The sequence below is a fragment of the Phoxinus phoxinus genome (assembly GCF_949152265.1).
Source record: "Phoxinus phoxinus genome assembly, chromosome: 6".
Lineage (NCBI taxonomy): Eukaryota > Metazoa > Chordata > Actinopteri > Cypriniformes > Leuciscidae > Phoxinus > Phoxinus phoxinus.
This window is the reverse complement of record NC_136881.1, coordinates 5,768,225-5,792,607: the sequence shown is the minus strand read 5'-3', so window position 1 is coordinate 5,792,607 and position 24,383 is coordinate 5,768,225. Positions and strand designations below refer to the sequence as shown.

The 24,383-nt window shown below is 36.7% G+C and overlaps 1 protein-coding gene across 1 annotated transcript in view; it reads right to left on the bottom strand.

Moving 5' to 3' along the window:
- Nucleotides 1–1,774: 1,774 nt before the first annotated feature.
- The window catches only part of hecw2b (HECT, C2 and WW domain containing E3 ubiquitin protein ligase 2b), a 57,819-nt gene continuing 35,210 nt past the window's right edge, over nucleotides 1,775–24,383 (bottom strand). The window contains exons 7-30 of the mRNA XM_079616030.1: nucleotides 24,008–24,150; nucleotides 23,605–23,705; nucleotides 22,621–23,306; nucleotides 21,440–21,743; nucleotides 20,531–20,632; nucleotides 20,192–20,342; nucleotides 18,960–19,060; nucleotides 18,688–18,812; nucleotides 17,252–17,437; nucleotides 16,169–16,303; nucleotides 13,386–13,485; nucleotides 13,122–13,218; nucleotides 12,957–13,040; nucleotides 11,826–11,935; nucleotides 10,432–10,552; nucleotides 10,246–10,359; nucleotides 9,036–9,188; nucleotides 8,766–8,864; nucleotides 8,102–8,231; nucleotides 7,875–8,021; nucleotides 6,009–6,123; nucleotides 5,693–5,778; nucleotides 5,486–5,598; nucleotides 1,775–4,490 (exon numbers count right to left, since the gene is read on the bottom strand). Coding sequence (XP_079472156.1) covers nucleotides 4,379–4,490; nucleotides 5,486–5,598; nucleotides 5,693–5,778; nucleotides 6,009–6,123; nucleotides 7,875–8,021; nucleotides 8,102–8,231; nucleotides 8,766–8,864; nucleotides 9,036–9,188; nucleotides 10,246–10,359; nucleotides 10,432–10,552; nucleotides 11,826–11,935; nucleotides 12,957–13,040; nucleotides 13,122–13,218; nucleotides 13,386–13,485; nucleotides 16,169–16,303; nucleotides 17,252–17,437; nucleotides 18,688–18,812; nucleotides 18,960–19,060; nucleotides 20,192–20,342; nucleotides 20,531–20,632; nucleotides 21,440–21,743; nucleotides 22,621–23,306; nucleotides 23,605–23,705; nucleotides 24,008–24,150 — 3,615 coding nt within the window. The 3' untranslated portion in view covers nucleotides 1,775–4,378. The remainder of the gene's footprint in view (nucleotides 4,491–5,485; nucleotides 5,599–5,692; nucleotides 5,779–6,008; nucleotides 6,124–7,874; nucleotides 8,022–8,101; nucleotides 8,232–8,765; nucleotides 8,865–9,035; nucleotides 9,189–10,245; nucleotides 10,360–10,431; nucleotides 10,553–11,825; nucleotides 11,936–12,956; nucleotides 13,041–13,121; nucleotides 13,219–13,385; nucleotides 13,486–16,168; nucleotides 16,304–17,251; nucleotides 17,438–18,687; nucleotides 18,813–18,959; nucleotides 19,061–20,191; nucleotides 20,343–20,530; nucleotides 20,633–21,439; nucleotides 21,744–22,620; nucleotides 23,307–23,604; nucleotides 23,706–24,007; nucleotides 24,151–24,383) is intronic.

Sequence of the window (24,383 nt, the reverse complement as noted above, 5' to 3'; positions counted from 1 at the left end):
GCGCATCTGTATGTGCGCATTTGTGAGATATTGAAGTGCACGGAATGACAAGTCAAAAAACAATGTCCATTATTGTGAATCTGTGCTCACACATCTGATGCATCAATTCTAATGATTGCATTTACTGTAGTATTTTGCACAAAAGCAACCTTCCTGATTTATTATAATATATCGGATGAGTTTATCACATCCCATGGGAGCGTACACACCAGCTGTTACAGCAGGGTCACCCCCACTCACTTTACACACACACACACACACACACACACACACACACACACACACACACACACACACACACACACACACACACACACACACACACACACACACACACACACACACACACACACACACACACACACACACACACACTTTGTTTTTTCATGTTTTATGGGGACTTTCCATAGACATAATGATTTGTATACTGTACACACTGTATATTATATCCCCTTGCCATAACCCTATCCCTAAATCGACCCATCATCAAAAACTTTCAGCAGTTTTATCCATCCATCCAAAAAACATAACTTAGTATGATTTATAAGCTGTTTTCCTCATGTGGACTACAAAATGTCCCCAAAAGGACAATGATTTCAGATATTGCCATCTTTGTGGGGAGATGTTGGCCCCATAATGTAGGGTTTACCAGGACACACACACACAAACAGTGCATGGTCCATGTCACACTAAAAGCACAAGGGTTTATGGGTAGTGTCAGCAAAGCACTACTGGACAGATAAAACAGCTGAAATAGGTTTCTAAGGGACCCTGAAAATACTGCCTCATTGAACAGAGGCGGTGGGCCTGGAGTTCACACAACCGGCAATCAAGGCCTGTGTGATTTCCTCCTTGCACCCGCATCAACACACTCTTTCATGCAGCAAAGACACGTGGATGTGTGCGCTTTACAGTGGAAGGTGATAATTAGCATCTATTTTCATTCTTCTAACTGACTGCCATATTGTCAGACTGAATGAAATCTGACATTATTGTGCATCTTTTGCGCTGTGTATTGTAACACGGTTCAGCGGTCTCTCAGTAATAAACATATCAGATTAGATGGACATTTGACTGTCTCTAATGATGTTTTGCTAGGAGACCCTCAGAAAGTAAACCGTAAATGTGGTCTGCCATCTGCTGTTCACAAATAGACATGCATGCATTATTTTGAGAGATGTGTTGTGGATTTTAGTTTCTTTAAACTGATTATAGATCTGAAACAATAAGGTCCATTTCCTTTTAAATGTCGTTTTGTTTTCATGAATATTTTAGCATGGCTGCTGTATGTGTTTAATTCCAGTTTGCCTTTCTGCAAGAAAAGCTCCATAAATGGAAACAAGTTACAACTATTTATCATAGACCATAATGCAGATGCAAGTACCATATTCGGTGCATTTAATATTTAAATGGTCTTTTGTTGAATTATTAATAACAAGATTGTATAGGCTCATGTTCACAGAGAACATAAACATGTCAGTGTTTCACAACTGTGGGAAAACTGTGATTTGTTTGATTAATTGGCAGATTCAAAAACTTAGCTACTGTAGGAAAATAATTTTCCAAATAAATAATTAAAATAAAATGCATGTAAATAAAAGGCATAACATGTTTATATGGGTTATACTGTGGTTTGTCAGACTAAAATGATTGCATTTTACTGAAAACTTTACTGAATATGCAAGCAAAAACTCAAAATGAAAAACAACGAACACACACACACACTAACAGAAATAGCCCACCGAAATATGAAATGAAGACTCCGAGTCATTTTCCGTGAGACAAACAGCTTTATACAATCATCTTTGCTGAAACAAAACAGAAAAACCCATGTGGAGCTCTGAAAGCTTTTCCAATCAGCAGTCACCAATTTCAGAGCTCGTGAACGGTGCAAAATTGAACTTGTACAGAAATCATAAGCAGCAGCAGCTTTCTCGTACTGAACACCAGCAGATCTCAATCCGAAGCCTCTATAGAAAGGCAGCGCACATTTAGAGAGTGTTCACACTTGGCAGAATTGGTTGGATTAAAACAAACTCTGGTGGGATTGCTCTGTTAATGCGATTCAAACCCGTTTTTTTCTCATCATATGATCTATGTTGCCCATCACAGTTCAGTACAGGCATCAGAACCGTGTCTCCTCACAGCAGATCTTTGTTTGTGTGCAACGAGGAGTTCCTGGCACCGGTTTGACCACTAAAATACCACGATGACACATTCAATGAGCGCATTATCCCAGCACCCAGTTTGGTAAGTTTCTTCACAAAATATAGGCTACTACATCATAAAAGCTGTTTAATCATGTTGTGACTTTATCTTTAATGCCTTTCGTTTTGAACCTTTAGGTCCAGTGTTAAAATGACAGTGTGAACGCTAAGCACTAAATGTATAATTTAGTTTTTTGGTTCGGACTAAAACAAACCAACAGAACCGAACTACAAGTGTGAACACCCTTAATGGAACAGTTCGCTGAAAAATTATTTCCTCGCCCTCAAGTCTTAATCCACACGATGTTTGCTGGACTTTTATACATTCGCAGGCTTCAATAACTCTCCATAATGGCTCTATGGAGAACAGCGGCCTGAACAATCTGCAAAATCACTTTTCTATTCCGGAAAAAAAGAAGACATACAGGTTTGGAAAGACATGAGGGTGAATAAAAGACAGGAATTTAATTTTTGGCTGAACCATTTCATTAAATCGCCTGATAAACCATACATATTAGACATACTGCATCCGCATCCGCAACGCATTTTCATCTTCATACAACAACAAAAAGCATTAATGTGGACACATTTTATAACTCTATTATATTTAGGTTTTAAACAGCCAGTGTAAAACAGCATTGTGAAAAAACTACTCTATCTAAAAAGTTAAATTAGGAGGAAAAATTTAGGTGATTAAAAAGTAATATTTTTTTAAATACATTTTCTCTTTTTTTTAAATGAAATCAAACATGGACAAAAGAGTGGTTGGGACAGTCTACAGCAGCCCTAAACCTTTGGTACATTCAGCACAAATATCAGCATGGCACTGCAAAAGCCTTAATACAAAAAACAAAGATCTATCTGGTTTGTATTAATGACCTAGCCAGCCGAAATAGAGTCGACAAAGAGGATATGCTTGTGTTTTTCTTCTGTTGCTATTCCAAAATTTGATGGACCTCATAAAACCCCATGGCAGTTTCAACTACACCAGATTTCCCTGGAAGCGATATTAATTTCTTACACAAAATTCAGGTTACAAAACATTCAGAACTAGAGTACAATCCAGCGTTCCTCAGCCACGGCAGTGTTTCATAAAAGGCTGGGTTGAGTTAACGCGAACGGAAAGGTCTGGAATGTATTGATATGTTTTTTTTTTTGTGTGGGCTTGATAATCCGGTTTCAAATCATACAAGAAAACACGGACAGACTTGAGAACAGAGTAAAAAAAATGACAAGGAAAAGGGGAAAAAAATTTAAGAAAGCTGCGTTCACATCAGCACACATTCAAGCCCTCTATATGAGGATATGGAAATAATAATACATAAGCCATTTTGAAATAGTTTGGATCATAATGTAAATAGGGTCCGTTTTAATTTCCCGTTGACTCATTTAATGGGTATATGTGACCATTCTCTTAGTATTCGGTCTAGGGTTGGACTAGAAGGTCATAAAATCATCTTCTATCTTCTGTTTTTTATCATTTGCACATAGTGCTCACATTCATGATGATGTAGTGCGTCTGATAGTGCACTTCAGTGTAACGTGCCCTTTGAAAACGTCGCGTGTGAGAGTATATGCACAACCAAATTCATTCAAAAGTGTCACAAATCTGACATGACAGCTGGACAGAAAACATGAGATGGACTCGTGTATAAATATGACAAAAAGAAGAGAAAACACACATTTCGATTCAATATACAAGGCGGCGCTGACGTGCGTGATAGTGCCCGAGGCGATCGGAGACGTCCGAAAAAGCTCACAACACAATATTTGTTCATTTACGCTGCATTGTGATGCTTCGTAAAAAGTCTTTTTACAGATAAAAAGAGTCAGAATATCAAAGTCCTTTGGGTTTGTTTTGTTCCTCATTTTAATCCGTTAGGAAGTAACTCAGCTTTGCATTTTGTCTAGTCACGTCCTCCTCCTCAATGCATCCAGAGCCAACAGACGAAACAAGAAATCACGTTTGCGTCTGAGAAACATTCAGAGAACATGTGACTGATTGTTTTCTCTTCTGTTCGGCTCATTTCCGAGGAAGTGAGTTTAAGTGATACGGTGTAGAAAATATCCGTCTAAGTGCTTCTGGTGTCTGTTTAAGTGGTTTCTTCCTTTGCTCTTCTGGACGTGTTGAGGAAATGTATTTGATCGGCTCAAAGTGCAAAGGTCAACATTCACTCCAAACCGAAAGTGCTGGTCTCCTCCACTGCCGTCAGCATCTTCTCGTACAGCATGGAGAAGGAGGGATACGGGGGGAGATCCAGACGATTGAAACATGTGTGAGCTCTACAAACACAAATAAAGACACCTTTCATTTTATGACCATAAACATTTCCATCCACACAGTTTTTAAGTGACTGTATTATGAATTGCCAGATTGTGCCATCTTGTGGATCACATTAGCAATTACATCTGTGGCAAAAAAAACAAAAACGATTTTTTTTTGAACAAATGTGCCATTATTGGACTTCATACACTAACTTTGATTTTTCTGGGTGGATTGTAGTAAACTGTAAAACAATTCTAACCTACATTTTTGCTTTGAATTGGCAATTAATGATGGATTTAACAAAAAAAAATATTTACAGTAATATTTATATTTTATTTTAGTAGAAGCTTAATAATTCGTTTTGAGTTTCAAATATAACATGGGACACATCAGGCTTTTATTTATTGTTTTTCTGAAATACATCAAAGATTTTGTTCAGTGGTCAGCATATTAGAATGATTTCTGAAGGATCATGTGACACTGAAGACTGGTGGAAAAATTCAGCTTTGATCACAGGAATACATTTTATTTTAAGATATTGTCAAATAGAATGTTTTAAATCGTAATAATATTTTACCATATTACTGTTTTGACTGTATTTTTGATCATATAAATGCTGCCTTGGTTAGCATAAGAGTCTTCTTTCAAAAATATTTAAAACATCTTCCTGATCCCAAACCATATTTATTGGTTATATTTTATTATCCATTATGCATATTTACCATGTATATAACACTATATATTTATAAAAAGACCACTGTAAATATATCTAAGTAAAATGCATATATTCATTTTATTTCATTATTTATAATGGGCATAATACATAATGAAATGCATTACTATGATAACTGAAGTTAAACAAATTAATTTAGTAAAGTTTAATGAGTTTATAGACGGCCTTTAAACTGACAGGCGGACTGGATATGATTTCATGGGGTCTTAAAGGCCTCTGAAATGTATTTCAAACTTTCGTATACAGGATCTTGCGTCGAGAGGCAGAAAGAAACATCACCTGGGCAGAGACGTGATTTTCCCCCATTTCTCTACACAGAAGCGCCGCGGCCCGTTGCTGCCCCTGAGGGAGGCGAAGCCTTCGTACGGGATACTGGACGTCCCGGTCACGAACTGAGACAACAGAGACATTTCAGCCACGGGTCTGAGTACACACAATTGTACACGGTCTTATAAAAAGAGCTCACGTTTCTCTTCCAACACTCACCTGGAGCAATCTGAGTCTCTGCTCGTTGTTGAATCGCTCCACTGCCGCCCAGAACCAGCGAATCACGATGTGGTTGTCATGGTAACCTGGAGGAAAAACCAATAAACTTGTTCCAATAAACTCAAAATGTGACCTGTGTGGATGACAAACACTGTGAAAGCCCACAGTCTACCATGCGGATAAAATTTCACCCATAAATCAGAAACTTCACATCTTGATACCATGATCTTCATATGTTTTACCACAGGTTTGGACACTGGTAATATCATAGTCATAATTTATTACTGCTGTAGTGAACCCGTCAGCCTGTTGTTACCTCCTCTGTACTCGGTGTTGTTCCTCCAGTCTCCCAGATCAATCTCTGCGGTTCCTGCGATCACCAGCTCCAGCTCGCGCGCATCGAACACCGACACCAGCCGCGCATCCACAACCTGCAGCAGCCACGACACATCACGTCAGTCACACAGATCTGCAGCACATCTGCAGCACATCTGCTTTATCAGACATGACCTGAACTTACAGATCTTCTCAAACACTGGGTCATTGGGTACAGGCCTGTTCACACAAAGGACGATAGCTATACAAATATATCTCTAAAAATCCTTCTGAATACAAAAGAATAGCAGAATCTATAACCATAAAACTATAATGATATCCGCACAGTGAAGCAATATCGCTCGAATCACTTTCAGAATGATTTTTTCCAGCTGATAAATGATAAAAATTTTGTCAGCCAATCAGAATCCATCCTGCTTTGAAGAGCTTGAGCATTATGACTAAACTTAGAATAAACAGAATGATATCTGATGTGGATGCTAATATAGTTATCATTCTTGGTGTGATCGGGCCTTAAGACTAGAGTAAATGGGTCATTGTACCTGAAGATTCAGAGATGAAACTCATCAATCATACATTAAACCTACTGAGCTATATTAATTAATTCATCTTCTTCCTCATTTCATTCAAGGACACACTAAATAATTTAGGATTTTAAAAATACATTTTCATTCCTCATTGGCCGACTTGTTCTAATTTAAGGTAACACAAACCAGTAACAGCAGAACTGATGAATTTTAGAATGCTATTTATAGAGAAAAATCTCGTAAAATTAATTTATCATGTTCCACAGAAAAAAAAAATGTTATACCTGCTCTTTTAAGTTGATTTTCATAATGGGAGCAGGCATTATAATCATATAATGACCAGGCTAACTGAAGAAATTAATGAAAAGCTAACATAATTTGGCTAAAAACACTGACATTTAAAATTTGACCATTTCAAAATCACAAGGTTTTTAATATTAGTAATATTATGACATAATATGTGGATATGATGTGGTAATGACTATAACCTTTAGCATCAAGATTTAATGTAGTCGTAACACTACTTATAGTATATAATAGTTTATTTAATATTAATTATAATTTTTAAATGTAACATTATTCAATAATATTAACTAACAATATTTAATACATTTAACTCTTTAACATATTCTTCAATACACTACCGCTCAAAAGATTGGGGTCGGTAAGATTTTTATTTATTAATGTTTTGAATTAAGGCTTTTATGCTCACCAAAGCTGCATTTATTTGGTTGATAATACAGTAAAACCAGTAATATTGTGAAATATTATTAAAATAACTTTTCTATTCTAATATATCTTATAATGTAATTTCTTCCATTATCATTCCTCCAGTCTCCAGTGTCACATGATCCTTCAGGATTCATTGTAATATGCTGATCAAGAAGCATTTTCTATTATAACGTTAAATGCAGTTTGAGGAATTTTTGAGAAAACCTTGATAAAAAATTTTTTTTAGGATTTTTAACAATTTTTAATAGAAAGTTCAAAACAACAATTTGAACTTTTTGTAACAAAATAAGTCTGTTACACTTGATCAAATTAATGCGTTCTTGCTGAATAAAAGTATTAATTTACATGCCTGCAAACTACTGAACGGTAATGTACTAGCAAGACTTCTTGCTATATTTAAGTGAGCGAAAACATTTGCAACCAAAATTGTACAATGACCCATATATCCATGAAACATAAATTCAATAAAAGCGCATTCTGGAAAATCTCAGGGCAACTCTACATGGCAGAAGTGGCCTGTTTATGACAATTTCTTAACTAATGATCAGTGAGGGAAAGCATCCGGAGTGTTGATTTGATTTCAGTACCTCATAAAATCCTCGCACGAGACTCTCCGTCTGTTGGACGACCCCCCGCTCTATACGCCACTTCACCATGCGCTCGATGTACTCCTTCTTATTCTTCTCTGACACAGGGATATTAGCACCGCCAGTCTTCAGCTCACGCTCTGTGATCTAACACACACACACATGCTTCTGTGAAACAATGGCGAGAGGTTGTGCGCACAAACACCGGTGTATAGTCACACACTGACCTGTCCGAACACCTCCTCGTTGACGGTGAAGGTCAGGTCCAGCATGTCCTCGATGTCATTGTCCTTCATCCACTGAAGACTCTGATGAAACTCCTCATCAAGATACTCCAGATCACTCAGATCACACGGACTGCATACACAGATATCAACAAACATGAAATCATGCCCGTGATCTATGTAATCATTCAGAAGTAATCATAAGTCTAGTTCAAGCACAAGTACATTTATTAAAGAAATGTTTAACTCATGTTCAAATTTGAATCCTGAAATTACTATAATTATATATATATATATATGACAACAATGATTCTAATAAAATACATTTTAATACATATGTTTAAATACATAAAATACATAAGTAGTTTTAAGGCAAAACTTGATGCGAAAGGTTTTAATATTTAAACTTTTTTAAATATATATATATTTGAGAAGGGCCAATTTTTAAAAGTCAGTGCTGTTAATATTTTTATTTTAGTGTTAGTATTTTTTAATCTACAAATACTAATGATATCACATTCAAATACCATGTTATTTATAGCAAACAAATAGGCTTTTTATTCAATTTTAAACCGATTTTTTTTACCAGTTTCTATTTAACATATGTAAATAAACATAAATAGACTAACATATTTACCAAAAAACATATGAGAAATGTGCCACTCACATTCGCAGTAGGCCTTTGTAGAAGGGTCGTGTGAAGAAGGCATCCAGCAGGTATTGATGGATAAGAGCGAGACCCAGAATACGCCCACTAAACCGAAACCTGACAACAGAACGTGTTTAAAAAACCATGGGATATATTTCTGCTCGTTTGGTCTATAAAAAGTAATCTTGTAGGCACAGGTCGAGCCAAGTACATTCTAAATATTGGTTTTAATATTGGATGTGCATTGAAGCTTCGCATGTGCCATGAAACTGTCAAATGTGCGCTCACCACTCATGATGGTTGTCGACGAAGGCAGACATGGGGCTGATCTGGACGGTGTACGTGTCATTGGCTGAATACTCAAACAGGCCGTAGTATGGGTTAAAAAGCTCCCGCGACACCAGAAAGAAAAACTCTCGTGATGGGCCACTGTAGTCCAGTCTGACCGGGAGCAAAAAATAAACAAACGTGTTGAGAATCAATGAAAAAAAAAATATACGTATACATATGTGTGTATAGTATACAGTACAACAACAGGCTTTACCTTCTTCTTCAATAAATCATACTGTGGTATATTGGATTATTTGGTCAAATAGATTTTTTTAAATGACAATGATATATGTGACATGATCCAGCAAAATGAGCAACATTTAGATTTTGGTATTAATGTAAAGAGGCCATATGGTCTTATTGGAGACCATAAGATTTCGAATGATATCATAGTCAAAGTCCTACCTTGAATGGTTGTAAAGATATACACATTTGAATTATGGTCGTCTGCCCTCTTTTTCCAATTGAAAATCTGAGAAAATCGCTTTTAAAGTTTTTTGCCCGTTTTTTGTTGATATCTTTCAAAATCCATTGCATTTAAAAGGATAAACTATTTTTTACAGCTTAATTTGACCAAAGACATTAATATATAACACGTAATTTCTCAAATTAATAGTATTTAATCTTTCTGAGGAGATCTGCTAGCTTGTTTACACAGAGCGCTGCGAGTCTGACAGGAGGATGGCTGGACCAATCGCGTGCCGGTCAGTCGAAACGGGGATTCCCGGTGACAAATGATCAGCGTTTGTGTACATTTCTAAGCTTTTTGATTGGTTCTATACAACGTGTAACACCATATTTGAAGAGCAGAGAGTGTGACGTTTCAGGGGATACCTGGGAAATGCTCAGAGGTGATGAGAGGAAAGTTAATTTCCAGCGAATTTAGTATAACTTTGTAAACTTTAATAGTCATTTAAATACCTTTACTCAATTATATGGACTATGAAACTTTGGGAGATTATTTTTGAATGTCTGTTCTTTGAAATCAGCAAAAAAAAAAAAAAAATGAATTAGCAAAAAAAAAAAACATCTATTATTTCATTATTTTTCCACATAATCGGCCCATATCTTCCGACTCATTTCGCCAGAGCGGGTCACATATATATTAATACATGGCATATAGTGTAAAGTCTGGTTATCTTAAAAAAAAAAAAGTGGTAACACTGACCCCTCTTCTCCAACAAAGCTGACGTAGAGTTTACTTCTCTGTAGATCTTTGCGCGAGTAACACATGATCTGATTGAAGGCGTCCTCCAGTAGATGATCTCTGCGGATTATCAACCTAAAACAAGCTCAAGTTAGCATGAGTGTGAGAATGTGTAATAAATCAAGACCTCAGGGTACAGATGCTCACTTGACTTTGCCTGGACCCTGTCCGTAGCCTTTAGTCTCCAGTTTGCGATAGAAATTCCGAAGTTTGGCTTCAAAGTCCCGTTTGTACGGCGCAGGGGCCCGAGCGTTGGCTCGTTGTGTACCTGAGAAGAAGAGATCAGAGTTACACGAGAGTTCGCTGAGAGAAGTGACTCTGACAAGAACCAAAATCAGTTTGTTATCAAAGAAAATATATAGAGTATGCGGAACAAATAAGGCTTTATTTGTCAAATTCGATGGCTCTTTACAAATGAGACTTATTTTATACATTAATCCTTTCTCCTAGAGTCAGATAAATTAAACTTAAAATAAATGCAGAGGTGTATAGTAGTCAGAAACTAGAAGTCCTGCCATATGTTTATTCCACCCATGATTATGGATGAACGGATGGACGGACGGACAGATGGATGGATGGATGGATGGATGGATGGATGGATGGATGGATGGGTGGGTGGGTGGATGGATTGATGGATGGATGGATGGGTGGATGGATGAATGGATGGATGAATGGATGGATGGATGGGTGGGTGGATGGATGGATGGATGGATGGATTGATGGATGGATGGATGGGTGGATGGATGAATGGATGGATGAATGGATGGATGGATGGATGGATGGATGGATGGATGGATGGATGGATGGATGGATGGATGGATGGATGGATGGATGGATGGATGGATGGATGGATGGATGGATGGATGGATGGATGGATGGATCGGTGGGTGGATCGGTGGGTGGATGGATCGGTGGGTGGATGGATGGATGGATGAGAGAATGAATGGATGGATGGACGGACGGACGGTCAGACAGACAGACTGGATGGATGGATGAATAGATAGACGGAGATGATGTGTGGATGGATGGAGATTTTAAAGGGTAAAATGAATCAGAATGGTTTGCAATCGAGCAAAAAAAGCACTATAGAACCTCTATGACAGACGCTGTAACCAGCGGACAGTGTAATCCCTGAGTGTCAGCGGTGACTAAAGACAGATCAGGGTCTGTTAGAGCATGATTCCCTCTGGCACCGTGATGTCCGCCACACTCCAAACAGACTTGTGAAAATCAGAGTGTCAGTATCACGGTTTAAAAGCAGCCTGTAGGGATTATCCAAAAAGCCTAGACTCCAACCACACACCAAATCCCAAATAGCGGATTTGATGGATTTGGCAGCTAACTCAAAATATAGCCAGGAAATCTGGGCGACAGAAGTCAAGCTCTACAACCAAACCAAAGCAATGCTGTGGAAGGATGGGTAGGACCAGAAACACAAATTTGTAATTATCAAATGAAAGAATTTTTTTTTTTTTATATCGTAATAGTATTAATAATAAAAGTTTCTTGAACTTTTGTAGATGAGACCGTGAGGAACTGACCAGGTGAGTTCTGAGGGGAGGAGACCGGAGACCCTCGAGGTGATTGACAGTAGCTGGGGTGCAGTAAGGCATGAGGTGGCACATACGACATCACTTCCTCTTCAAACAAGCTACAGCGAGAAAAAGAGACATATTGTTTGTGTTTGGAGGCAAACTCAAGATTTCTAAGATACATTTCCATAATTGAGATACACACTCCAAATTGTATAAGATCAATTACTCATTTAATGGATTTTGTTTTTTCAAAGAATGTATTGTGAATTGCAGTTTTGTTTTGAGCTTAACCCTGACATATGAAATAACAGCACAGTTTATTGAACATTTAGACCAAATTTTTAAAAGTCGGCACTCTGCACGTGTGTTTTTTTTATTAAGTATGATATTTGATACATCAGGCTTTTATGGCTTTTATAAGAGAATATGGAGCTTTATATATTTTTGAGGAATATTTTGAGGGGGAAAGTTTTATTCTGAGGACCAAACAGTGCAGTTGTTCATATTTAAATAGCCAAAAAGATAAAGTGCTGATAGCCTGTAATGTAAATAAATCAATGAGATCTTTATAACAGTACAGAAGATGCGTTTGTGAAATGCATAAAAAAATCGGTTTATATCTCCCAGTAATATGACTTTGTAAGATGATTTTCAAAAGCTTAGTTTTATGATCAAAGCTCAAAACATATAATGCAATGCAATATAATAATGACTGAGAGACGAACACATAAACATTCCTCAAAAGCCTGATGGATCATATCGGATACTCACATTTTAACATGATTTTTCTATTATAAAAAAGTATGGATAATTAATCAACTAAAGTTGCTTCATAAGTGTTCATCTTGAAATATTGCTAAGAATATAAAAGTTGAGTCACTGAGCCACCGTGTTGCCCCGTTTTTACAATTATACAAAATAATTATATGTGCTAAAAAAAATAAAAACACATGTAGTGGATTGTGTAGAACAAGTTTCTCAGCAAAGTTTTGTTCATCTTGATAAGGCCTTCGAAATGTGCATATCAAATATTATACAGTAGGCTTTATAAGGTTAAACCTTACAAAATGTATTATTCCATATTTTCTTACATCAATTTTTGCAGGGTAAATTCACAGAAAATCACTGGAGGAGTACCTGAGCAAAATCACCAAGTCTGCATCGCTGGAGAGGCGAGCTAAACCCGAAGCGCCCTCATTACGGATAAACTGCACCTTCTCCCTGTGGATTAGAAATGTCAACATTTTCATAACCAATAGCTCAGAACTGAGGTTTGATTTGTAATATTTCTTTGAGTCTCACCTGAGTGAGTGATTCCTAATGAGCTCAGGCTGCCTCTCCTGAAGGATCTCATATACGTTCGGCTGCCGCAAAAATGCCACTATTTTATCATTGTAGGCTATAAAGAGAGGAGCAAAGCAATTGGTGAAGTGTCAAATGAAGATGCTTCAAAAGTTATAACTCCACATTTTGATAAAACCATGCTTTATGAAGGATTTAACAAGATGAACAAATCTAGTTCTGGCTTAAAAGCTTCCTGATGAAGCTTGGCTGACACCGGCTCACCAACAGGAACTACATCTGGACACTGGTTGCGATTGGCTGAGAAGGTGTTGGAGGGGCGTGGCAGTACAGCGGGTCCAGCATGCCGAGGGTCATCGCCCACCTGCAATCAAACAACACAGGAAGTGACCACTATGTCCTCACATCCACAGGACGTCCCACAAGAAAACATTAGTTTACTGCAGAAATACTGTATGTGAATATTGTAGCATCTAACATAAAAGTTTGTGTTTATTATATAATATATGTGTGTGTGTACAGTATATGTGTATGTGTATGTGTATGTGTATATATATATATATATATATATATATACACACACACACACACACACACACACACATATATATATTTATTACATGGCTTGGTTAAATTCTAATGTAGAATGCGGTCTGTTATTTCTTGTTATACCATGGTCTGGGTGAATACTCGATTCTGATTGGCTGCAGGGTGTCCATTAAAAAGTGATGTAGGACACCTAGTAAAGGAGTTCTAAAACCGTTAGATTTCGATTGTAAAACTAATTAAAATATAAACTAATGTTTAAAAAATGTGTTATTTGGCAATTGAATCAGGTATTAATGGACTTCTGCTGCGCGTCGGAGCCTCGCCGTCGTCCATTAATACCTGACAATGGACACCTCGTCGGGCATTAACCCTTACATAACAGACCGCTGCTAAGTATAACACACCGTTGCCATGAAAAACAGAGCGTTGCCATGGACACAATGTTCTTTAGCGGAAGCAATACACTTGTTTTAAAATCAATAAACTCCTTTTTAAATCAATATTTTGTCAAATTATTGATTTATTTGGTAGGTAGCCGTGTAATAAGCGGGATAATGTTTATAACCCCTTCAAGATTGTATTCGCTATAACAACCGCCTCGCTATACATTATCCCTTACATTATATATATATATATATATATACTGTCTATTTAAATGTGTATATGTATATAATATATACACACATATTATATAAACAAACTTTTATGTTAGATTTGATTAATCACGGTTAATCAATTTTACACACACACACGCTCACGCGCGCACACACACACACACACACACCCACACACACACACACACCCACACACACACACACACACACACACACACACACACACACACACACACACACACACACACACACACACACACACACACACACACACTCAAGTCAATTTTATTTGTACAGAGCTTTTCAACATATATATAAAATAATAGGCTTCAGTTGCTTTTGCATAATTCACCGGTTATGTGCTCCCTAGTGAGTGTTCTTTAAAGATGAAAGCTTCATTAAGGGCCCTGTGACTAAAGATCTGACAGCTCTTTTGCTAAAGCTGAGTGGATTGTAAAACTTTCCCTGGCCTTTATTCCCCAGGTGTTTATATAAGCAGAGGGACTTTTTAATTAAGTGAGCTCATTTGCATTTTATGTTATGAAGACACAGAGGATTTAACGATTAGTGGAATAATATTTAGACACAATATGTTTACATGCATCCACATATGGTCTACTGACAAACGCACTAACACAAGGGATTGTGGGTGGACTGATGTGAAAATGACACGGTGCACGCTGGGACACAGCGGAGGCCGATGCTGTGAAATTAATAAGCATATCTAAAGAGGCCTGAGAGGGCGATCTGTTCTCCACACGGCCCGACGTGACAGAACATCAGATTCCCTAATGAGAAACCTGCTGAGAATATTTTATCATGTAAAACTAAAGATATTTTCATTACAATATCTGATTACTGTCACATGCATGCTTAGCATTTTATTATTGGATAAATAAGGGCTTGTGTCAGGATACACTACCATTCAAAAGTTATTATGCTTATGTTCACCAAGACTGCATTTATTTGATCAAACATACAGTAAAGACAGTAATATTGTGAAATGTTTTTACAATTTCAAATAAGTGTGTTTAAAATGTATTTATTCTGTGATGGAATTTTCTGTAAGCTGAATTTTCAGTATCATTACTCCAGTCTTTATAGTCCCATGATCCTTCAGAAATCACTCTAATATGATGATTTGGTGCTCAAGAAACATGTCTTCTTATTATTAATGTTGAAAACAGTTGTGCTGCTAAATATTTTTGTGGAAACTGAGATATATTTTATTTATTTATTGGATTCTTTGATGACTAGAAAGCTTAAAGAACAACATTGAAATAGAAATCTGTACTTTTACTACTCACTTTTGATCAAATTCCTAGCTAAAAAATATTAATTGCTTTCACAAAAAATATATAAATCTTATCCTAAACTTTTGAACTGTACTGTAAATTTAGTGTCAATGATGAATTCATATGAAATATATTAATTTTAAATCAATGTAAGGCATTAATCCCTTCAAAAACAAATAAGTTTACTGACCACAAATCTTTGAACAGTAGTGTATATGAACTACATCCAGGTGGTGGCTAGTGTGTTGTGTGTAGTTGCCCAAATCGAAAGCCTCAATTACATTTATTCATTTAGCAGACGCTTTTATCCAAAGCGACTTACAAATGAGAACAATAGAAGCAATTAAACTAGCAGTAGGACAACAGTATGTAAGTGCTATGACCCTTCGCAGTTCAATCTAACGTAGTACTTTTTTTTCTTCTTCTTTTTTATAGAATAGGGAAAAAATTGTTAGTATTACTGGATCAAGTGCTGCCGAAAAAGATACGTCTTTTTCAACTCTCAAAGTTCAACTCGACTCTCAAAGTTGAATAGAGTCAGAGGTTTGCAATGATGCTTGAATTGTAAAGAGCAGCGTGTGAGGCTCACCTCCCCTGCGCTGTGGCTGCGCTGGCGGCTGAGGTGCTGGCGGTGGGCCAGGAGGATGCTGGGTCGAGCGCTCTGCAGGGGCAGGCGTGGGTCTATGAAGCTGGTGGCCCTGCAGTTATGGTCCACGAAGAAAGGCTGAGGGAAAAACACAATCATGTCAAGCTTTGCCAGCAGCAAGTAGGCCGCAGGGTGTAAAGCACAAATGTAAAGCTCATATTCATGTTAAAGCACTTAGATTAATGCGCCAGTAAAAACACTAACACATGAAATATTTACAGTAAGTGTTACGGTTGTACTTTCAAAGTATATTTTAAACATTAATTTGCAGTACCACCTGCTTTCCTGCTAAGCTTCCATCATAAGCATATTACTGTAAAGCTCTTCCTGATACATCCAAATTGTGTTATGTGGTAATTGACAACAAGCCACTGATGAATAAAATATGAATTCACTGTATGAATGCATGTATGAATATCACAATATGATACATATTAGTAAATATGCTGAAAATAATAAAAGATATATCTATCTATAATTTTTTAATGTAAAAAAATTACTTTTATTTCTTTATTTTATTTAGTATTTAATACATTACATTTATTAAAATGTCAGAAATCTTTTATAACATTATAAATATTTTTGATATAAAAAAAAAAAAAAAATTGTATTATTTTCTGTATTCAGGGGAAAAAAGCCCAACTATTTTCAACATTGATAATAACAAGAAATGTTTATTGAGCATCAAATCAGCATTTTAGAATGATTTTGACACTGTAGACTTGAGTAATGATGCTGTCATATATAATATTTTAATATTATAATTATAATTTAATTCAATAGATATAATATTTCAAAATATTGCTGTTTCTACTGTATTTTTTAATCAAACACATTCATCCTTGGTGAGCATTTGCTATCAGCAACCTTAAAAAATCTTAATTATTCCAAACTTTTGAATGGTATATATATATATATATATATATATATATATATATATATATATACACAGTCACACACATATAGATTATTATTTATTTCTTTTTTGGCCATGTGAATGTGAACACAGAAGAGATGTTTCCAGACCTTTCCCGTGTGGTCGTGTTTCATTTCCCAGCCTCGTGGAAGATCCAGCTGTTTGTTGGCGAACATGTTGAGGAAGGCAACCAGGTCTCGGTTGTGCTGGTAGCGCTCGAAGTGGTGCGTGTCGCGGCGCACTTTGCTGATCATGTGTTTCAGACATGTGTTACTTGTAAACATGCGGTAGGCACTCTGAGAAAGGAAAGGCAAACAGTCAAGGCAAATTTCATATCGTGTTTAAGCAATGCTAAATATGTAAAAAAAAATATTTTTACAACAACACAGCATGCTACTTTTGAAAGTAGCATTTCTAACAAAATGAATGACAGAGCCAGACGACTGGTTAGTGTAACACACTTGTTTTTATGGCATGATTAACCAGAAAATCTCCTTCAAGGGACTGGAAATGGGCTTGTGGGTAGGCTTGCTGCGGTAGTCGGTGTTACACGATGTTCGGCCTTACGTCGAAGACATTACTTGGCCCCCGCACCCAAAATCACCCACAAACAGCACGAGCTGCTGAGTCGCAGAACAGACCAGCAGGGCTGTGTCCGAAATCGCCCTCTACAGTATATCCTTAAAAAGGATCCTATTTTAGGGAACAGCCATTTGTAGTGGTGCCCGAAACCATAGAGGACGTTATCGAGTGCACTCATTCAATCCCATAATGCACCGCAATATCAAGCGTACAATTAATGTACACTCAACGGCTAGAGAATACCCATAATGCACTGTGAGGGTTGTGCCAAATTAATTCCCGCGTCTGACCAGAAGATGGCGCCCGCGGCTGAATCACCCATCCATACATTTTCCAGACCGCTGGTCCAATGTGGCTACAGCGTAATATCATACAAGTATGAATTATTTTTTAATTGATTATTACATTGTTTAATTAAGGGTTGTACAGAGTTTCAGATAAATGTTTTCATTACTACTGGAGCTGCCAGTTTGCTAAGTTTCAAATGATTATTAAACAGCAAGCACAAACTATGCAAAAGCGGCAGTCCTTCCAGTGCACTCAGTGTCCAAACTCACACACTCGTTTTCATTCACTCCCTCAAGTGGACTATATTAATGGACTAATGAAGGGAATAGTGAACGAGGGTATAGTGACGATATACGAGCGATTCCGAACAAGATTGCACTAATTATGTGACGAGAATAAGGAGAAATGACTGACAAGACGATGGTGGAGGATTTGGTGCGCAATAGATCCTGACAAATATCTTGTCTTGTAAAATATACATATGGCCACTCCCTATACACAGAGTATAAATGATCGCGAATTCTAAAGTGAAAGTAAAAGCGAGCGCACATTCAAAAGCAATTTTTTTTACCGGTTTAAGCAAGTTTAATATACCGGTGTGAAAATTTCCTCACCGTGACATCCATACCTGTGGATAAAAACAAAGTGTGAATAATGAATGTGTGTGGAGACTAACAGGGTTGGAATGCAGAACGGTGAAGAAATCTGGGCTGGTGAGAAACTTGGCGCTGGGGGACTGAAGCAGCAGAGACAACCGGGAGCGAGAGCTAGTGGGCCCGACCACACCGTCCCGACGGTACTCTGAAACAGAGGACAGCTTATAGAGTGGTATGTCTGTTGGGTTAAAACAAAAGATCTTTTTTTCTCCCTCTATTCTATTTTTCCTTGTACCTATATAACGAGACTCGTATTCTATACAAGCAGTGCATTTCTATCGTGAGAGAGTACCAGGTATGGAGTGATGCAGAAGGTCCGTGTCGTCTGAAGGCATCTCTGCAGCCTGTTCGTCTGTCCTCTCATTGGTTATTGTCCTACGAATACTCTGATACCTGAACAAAACACAAGAGATACTTACATGTTTGGCATATTTTTCATTCATAATTTTGTACAAGGATTATTATACTTTATCCTTCATAAATATAATAAAATAATATTTTTACAAATATTATTGTTAAATGAGTTTGTTATATATTAGCTTACTCTGCACAGTTTTAAATAAATAAAAATGCAAAATAATAATTAATATTATTAAGTCATCATAAATGTAATTTGACATTTTATTTGTAATAAATTATACATAAAATAGAATTGCATATGTTTACTTAATAAATATAAAATAATCATAAATGTTATTTTTAATTTTTATTAAATTAAATATATATATTTCAATATGATATAATATTTTTTAAATATAATTAAACAACATTGTTTCTTGAGCACAACAATCAGCATATTCGATTATTAATTTAATTCAAATGGTGTAAACAAATCATATGATCGATGCTGCATTAAATTAAATTAAATTATTAATCATTTATTTTATTTAGCAATATTACTTGTTTCTTGATTTGCATGTACTATTTTACTTTATCTTTGTGCCATACCTGTGAATTAGGAAAATGTGCAGGCCACAAATACTTATTGCAAGCCATAAAACTGTATGGCTGTATTTTGAATGAATAGATATGCTGTATTTTGCATTATTTTTAGTAATGAAGGGAATATTCCACATATGTGATGGCACAAAGAGTTCACAAGGTAAAAAATAACAACTTCCTAGAGTAAAAACTCATCCTAAATAAACTTGACTATCGTTTTTACAGACATTTGTGCTTGACGATCTTTTAATTTTAGAATCTGCGCACATCTGGCACAAATGCTTTTGCAATTAAAATGCATGCCAATAAAGCAATAAAGGCAATCACGCCGAGAGAGAGCATGAGAGATGTTTTGATAGAGCATGATAATGGCAGAACAGATTAGGCTGCTGTGGTGACATTTTTAAAGAGCTGTTTTTCCATCCGAGTGAGGATTAATAAATGGCATTTCGGACTCAGATAAATCCCAAGATATTAGAACTTAAGGTCACTGTGTATCAGAACTCCCTCTAATCACAGCTGATTTCATGGCATCTTGATAGATATCCGCTGGTGTGTGTATAGCGTGCACGAGTGACTGACCTGCGGTTAAGCTGCTCCATCTGTTGAATGGAGTTGGATCTCTGTAGGATCTCAGGTGCAGCTGGAGCAGTGGGCCGCTGCCAGGTGGTGGTTCTGTTCACATGATCCACATAGAAAATCCTGCCGTGGCTGTCAATACGGGCTTCCCAGTCTACAACATACATGTCATAATGACCATGGGCAATTATAATTTTAAGTCTTTTTGCATTGTCTGCGTGGACTGAAAAGAGCTTTGTGTTATGCCCATTATACAGTAGTATGACTACATAGGACAGACCATCATTTCATTTAGGACAGTGGTTGGGTGAATCTCACACAAAGATACAAATATTGTCTCACTTGGCGGAAGAGGCTCGTCCACTCTCTGATAGCGGCTGATGTCATGACGCGCTGAGTGAAGAGAGCGCATTGGCTGGAGGCCGTTCACTTGAGCACTGGCTCCTTCAAAAGGGCAAAATGAGTTTAATTAATGTTGCATTGTGAATCTAAAAAAATTATGTAAACATCAATATACTATACGCAAATCATTCATAAAGTCCTCTATTACTCCGGTAGATTTATTCTGTAAAGCCAAACAGGAAATTAACTAATTATATTTTATATAAAACATAAATTATATTATTTTTAATTGATGCAATATATTTATTTTTCGTTTGATATTTTTATAATTGATGTTGTGTTATACTATTTTATATTTTAATATTATCAATATTATTTTAATATTATTATTCGTGTTTTTAAATATTTATATAATACATCTTATTTTAATAACAACGAATAATGATTTTATATATTGTAAAATAATTATTTTTATATTATCAACAATAAATGAAAATCAAATAAAATATGTTATATAATTTTTAAATAATAAATATTATTTGCAATATTATTCATGTTCTTAACATTTATATTATTATACTTTAATACTAACACAATGAATTATTGTTTTTATTTAGTTTATTTTTTTGTTATTTTATGTTTATCTATTTTATTATTGTGATATACTATGTGATATCTATATTAAATACATATATTAAATTTGATATACTATTATTATTATTATGTTCTTAACATTTAATAATTAAATGCATTAAATCATAATACAATATTATTTATGCATTCTTTTTATTAATGTGCAGAAAAGTTCAAACTGATGGGAAACCTGAAGGAAGTTTGATCTCAGCTCTCTCATAAAAGTTTCCTGGTGCTGATTTACTTCATAAATAACATGTATCGTCACACAGTTACCTGTCTCTCCATCTGTTACCGTGGCAGCCTGTGCTGCATCATCTGGCCTCCTCGCGTCATTGGTTAATTCCATCCCTTCAGCCTGTGATGCGTTCCCTGATGCTTGCAGACTCCGCCTCCTCTGCCAGATTTCAGAATCTTCTTCCTCCTCATTGGCTGCCTCCCTGGAGTTCCCCTGCTCTGCTGTGGCTCCGCCCCCTTCACCAGCTTCATTACTGCCAGATGCGGAGGGCTCTGTGACTGTAGCAGCCTCTGTTGATCCTTCATCCCTGGAGACCGCCTTCAATGCAACTCCTTCCTCATCCTGTGAGACATGTATTTGGTAAAATGATACAAAGGAAGAACTACATAAAACAAATTTGTGCAAATTATTTGTATTAATAATATATATAATTATATACATAGTAAAACTCGAAAAATTAGAAAATCGTGCAAAAGTTTATTTATTTCAGTAATTCAACTTAAAAGGTGAAACTAATATATTATATAGACTCAATACATGCAAAGTGAGATATTTCAAGCCTTTATTTGTTATAATGTTAATGATTATGGATTACAGATTATGAAAACCTTTTCACAATATTCTAATTTTGAATTTGGGGTTTTCATAAGCTGTAAGCCATAATCATCAAAATTATAACAAATAAAGGCTTGAAATATCTCACTTTAATGAGCAAGTTATAGACTCATTTAATGAGTCTATATAATATATTAGTTTCACCTTTTAAGTTGAATTACTGAAATAAATAAACTTTTGCACGATATTCAAATTTTTCGAGTTTCACCTGTCTATATATCATTTTATATATATATATATATATATATTACTACAACTAATATTAATACAAAATATTATTATTAATATTTTTTTACATTTACAAGTTTAATGTTTACAATAAATGTATTGGTAAAACTTTATTTGAGTGTCTTAATTAAATGTAACTAACCCTAACCCTATAGTAAGTACATGTAGTTAATTCATATTACTCCGTACTTAAATGTATAATTACACTGTAACACGGACACCTTAAAATAAGGTGTAACCAATTTATTAAAGTTTAAATTAAATGTAACTACATAACTAGAAAACTCACTGTACTGCTAACTACTTAAAATCTGCATGCAAACTGTGGTAATACAACATAATTCCATAACAGGTCAAAACGGCAAACCCTACAGACCTGTATTTTGAAAGCTGGCTGGTGAGAGCTTCCCGTGCCTTGTGTCGAGTCTCCAGAGGCAGAAGCTTCTTCTTGGCCACCATCAGCACCTCCATTTTGGCTCTTTATGGTGCCACTGCTTGACCCTGACGCTGTGGCTTCAGTATCTGTGGCGCTGCTCGTAGCTTCCGACTCAAGCCTCTCCCTGGCTTTCACGGGACCCTTCCCTTTGTCCTGTGCAGAGGAGGTGTGTCCATCAGGCCGAGGAGCGCCATTGGTCAATGCCGTATCCCGGGAGGCGTGTCCCTCCTCGTCTTCATCAGAGTCTATATGTAACATAGCATTGAGCCGCGTGTCAGTGGGGAAACTAGAGCGTAGTTTAGGTGAGGCGGCCCCAAGCGGTCTGTCCCCGGGGCCCTTCGGGGCCTCAATGGCATCCAGGTAGTCGTTAAGCGAGGCCTGGCGATGAGTATGGGCCGGGGTTACTTCGGCCATATCTGGGGCTCCTTCTCTCAAGAGCAGATCCTCATCAGGGTCCATCATGCACTCGTCAGCCCTAAAGGCGTCACCGTGCAGGGACCCCTCGGAGCCAGTGGGCGAGGGGCCCCTGGCCATGCGTGAGGAAGGATGCAAAACGTCCTCGTCGTCTGATGGGCTCCCAGGATCTCCGTTCATAGAGGAGGCTCCCAGCAGAGAGCCCATTGCATCTACAAAATCATATGACACTGCATATTAAAACAATAAGCCACAAGTGATTTTACCACGATTAATGGATCTGGCAAGGCATGGCAAAACTAACTAAAACACACTAAACCAACCAACACGAAATGTTATAAGAAATGTTTCTTGAGCAGCAAAATCAGCATATTAGAATGATTTCTAAAGTAACATGTGACACTGAAGACTGGTGAGCAAAAGAGACTTGGTGAGCATAAGAAACCTTTAAAAATCGTAATGACTTTTGAACGGTAGTGTATGTATTGATAAAGATCCTGTAAATGTTACCTTCATGTCCGTTGGAGGTGATCTCCACCCTGAAGTGAAGCTGTCCGCTCACATGGTCTGTCGGTAGACGCCGGCAAAGTGTGTAGCTCACATGTACATCACTTTTTTCCCAAAACAGTCATACAGAAAACAGTTTAAAGCAAGTAAGTTTAAAAAAAATACATTTGTAATCTATCTTATAAAAACGCATATAATCTTGTGAAGCAGCAAAAAAAAAAAAAAATGTATTCCCCATTTAATTTTATTCTTATAATAGTAGTTACCCCCTGAATTATTGCCTATGTTTACATAAATGTCAGTGGACAGAAGTGAACTGCAAAGTTCCTGGAGGAAATGACTCTGCTGTTAATGGAAGCTCATATATTATAGATCCCCTCAGGTATATTTAATAGTGAATACTGACCCCGCTGTATGTCTCTCCAGTAGTCTCTGCACCGGCATCGTCAGCTGACCTAAAAAGCGTTTGATGATCGGGCGACTTTTTGCAAATTTGTCCTTGACCTCAATTTCCAAAACGTCCGTCATCAGTGCAACAAAAGTGTACTTCTGCAGGGGGATGAGAATACATTTATTAAAATTCTGTGCTGAGGAAGTGAAATAATATTCATTCTTATGTTCAATCTCATATATGGGTAACAAAACTTTACTCTAATTTACTTAAAGCTTTCGGACATGTACCATGGTACTGTAATATCATGAGGTTCTTGAAAAACAGTAGATTGGAGTACCATGTAAATACATTGATATGGCTTATCTTTTAGTACAATTCACTAGGTTTT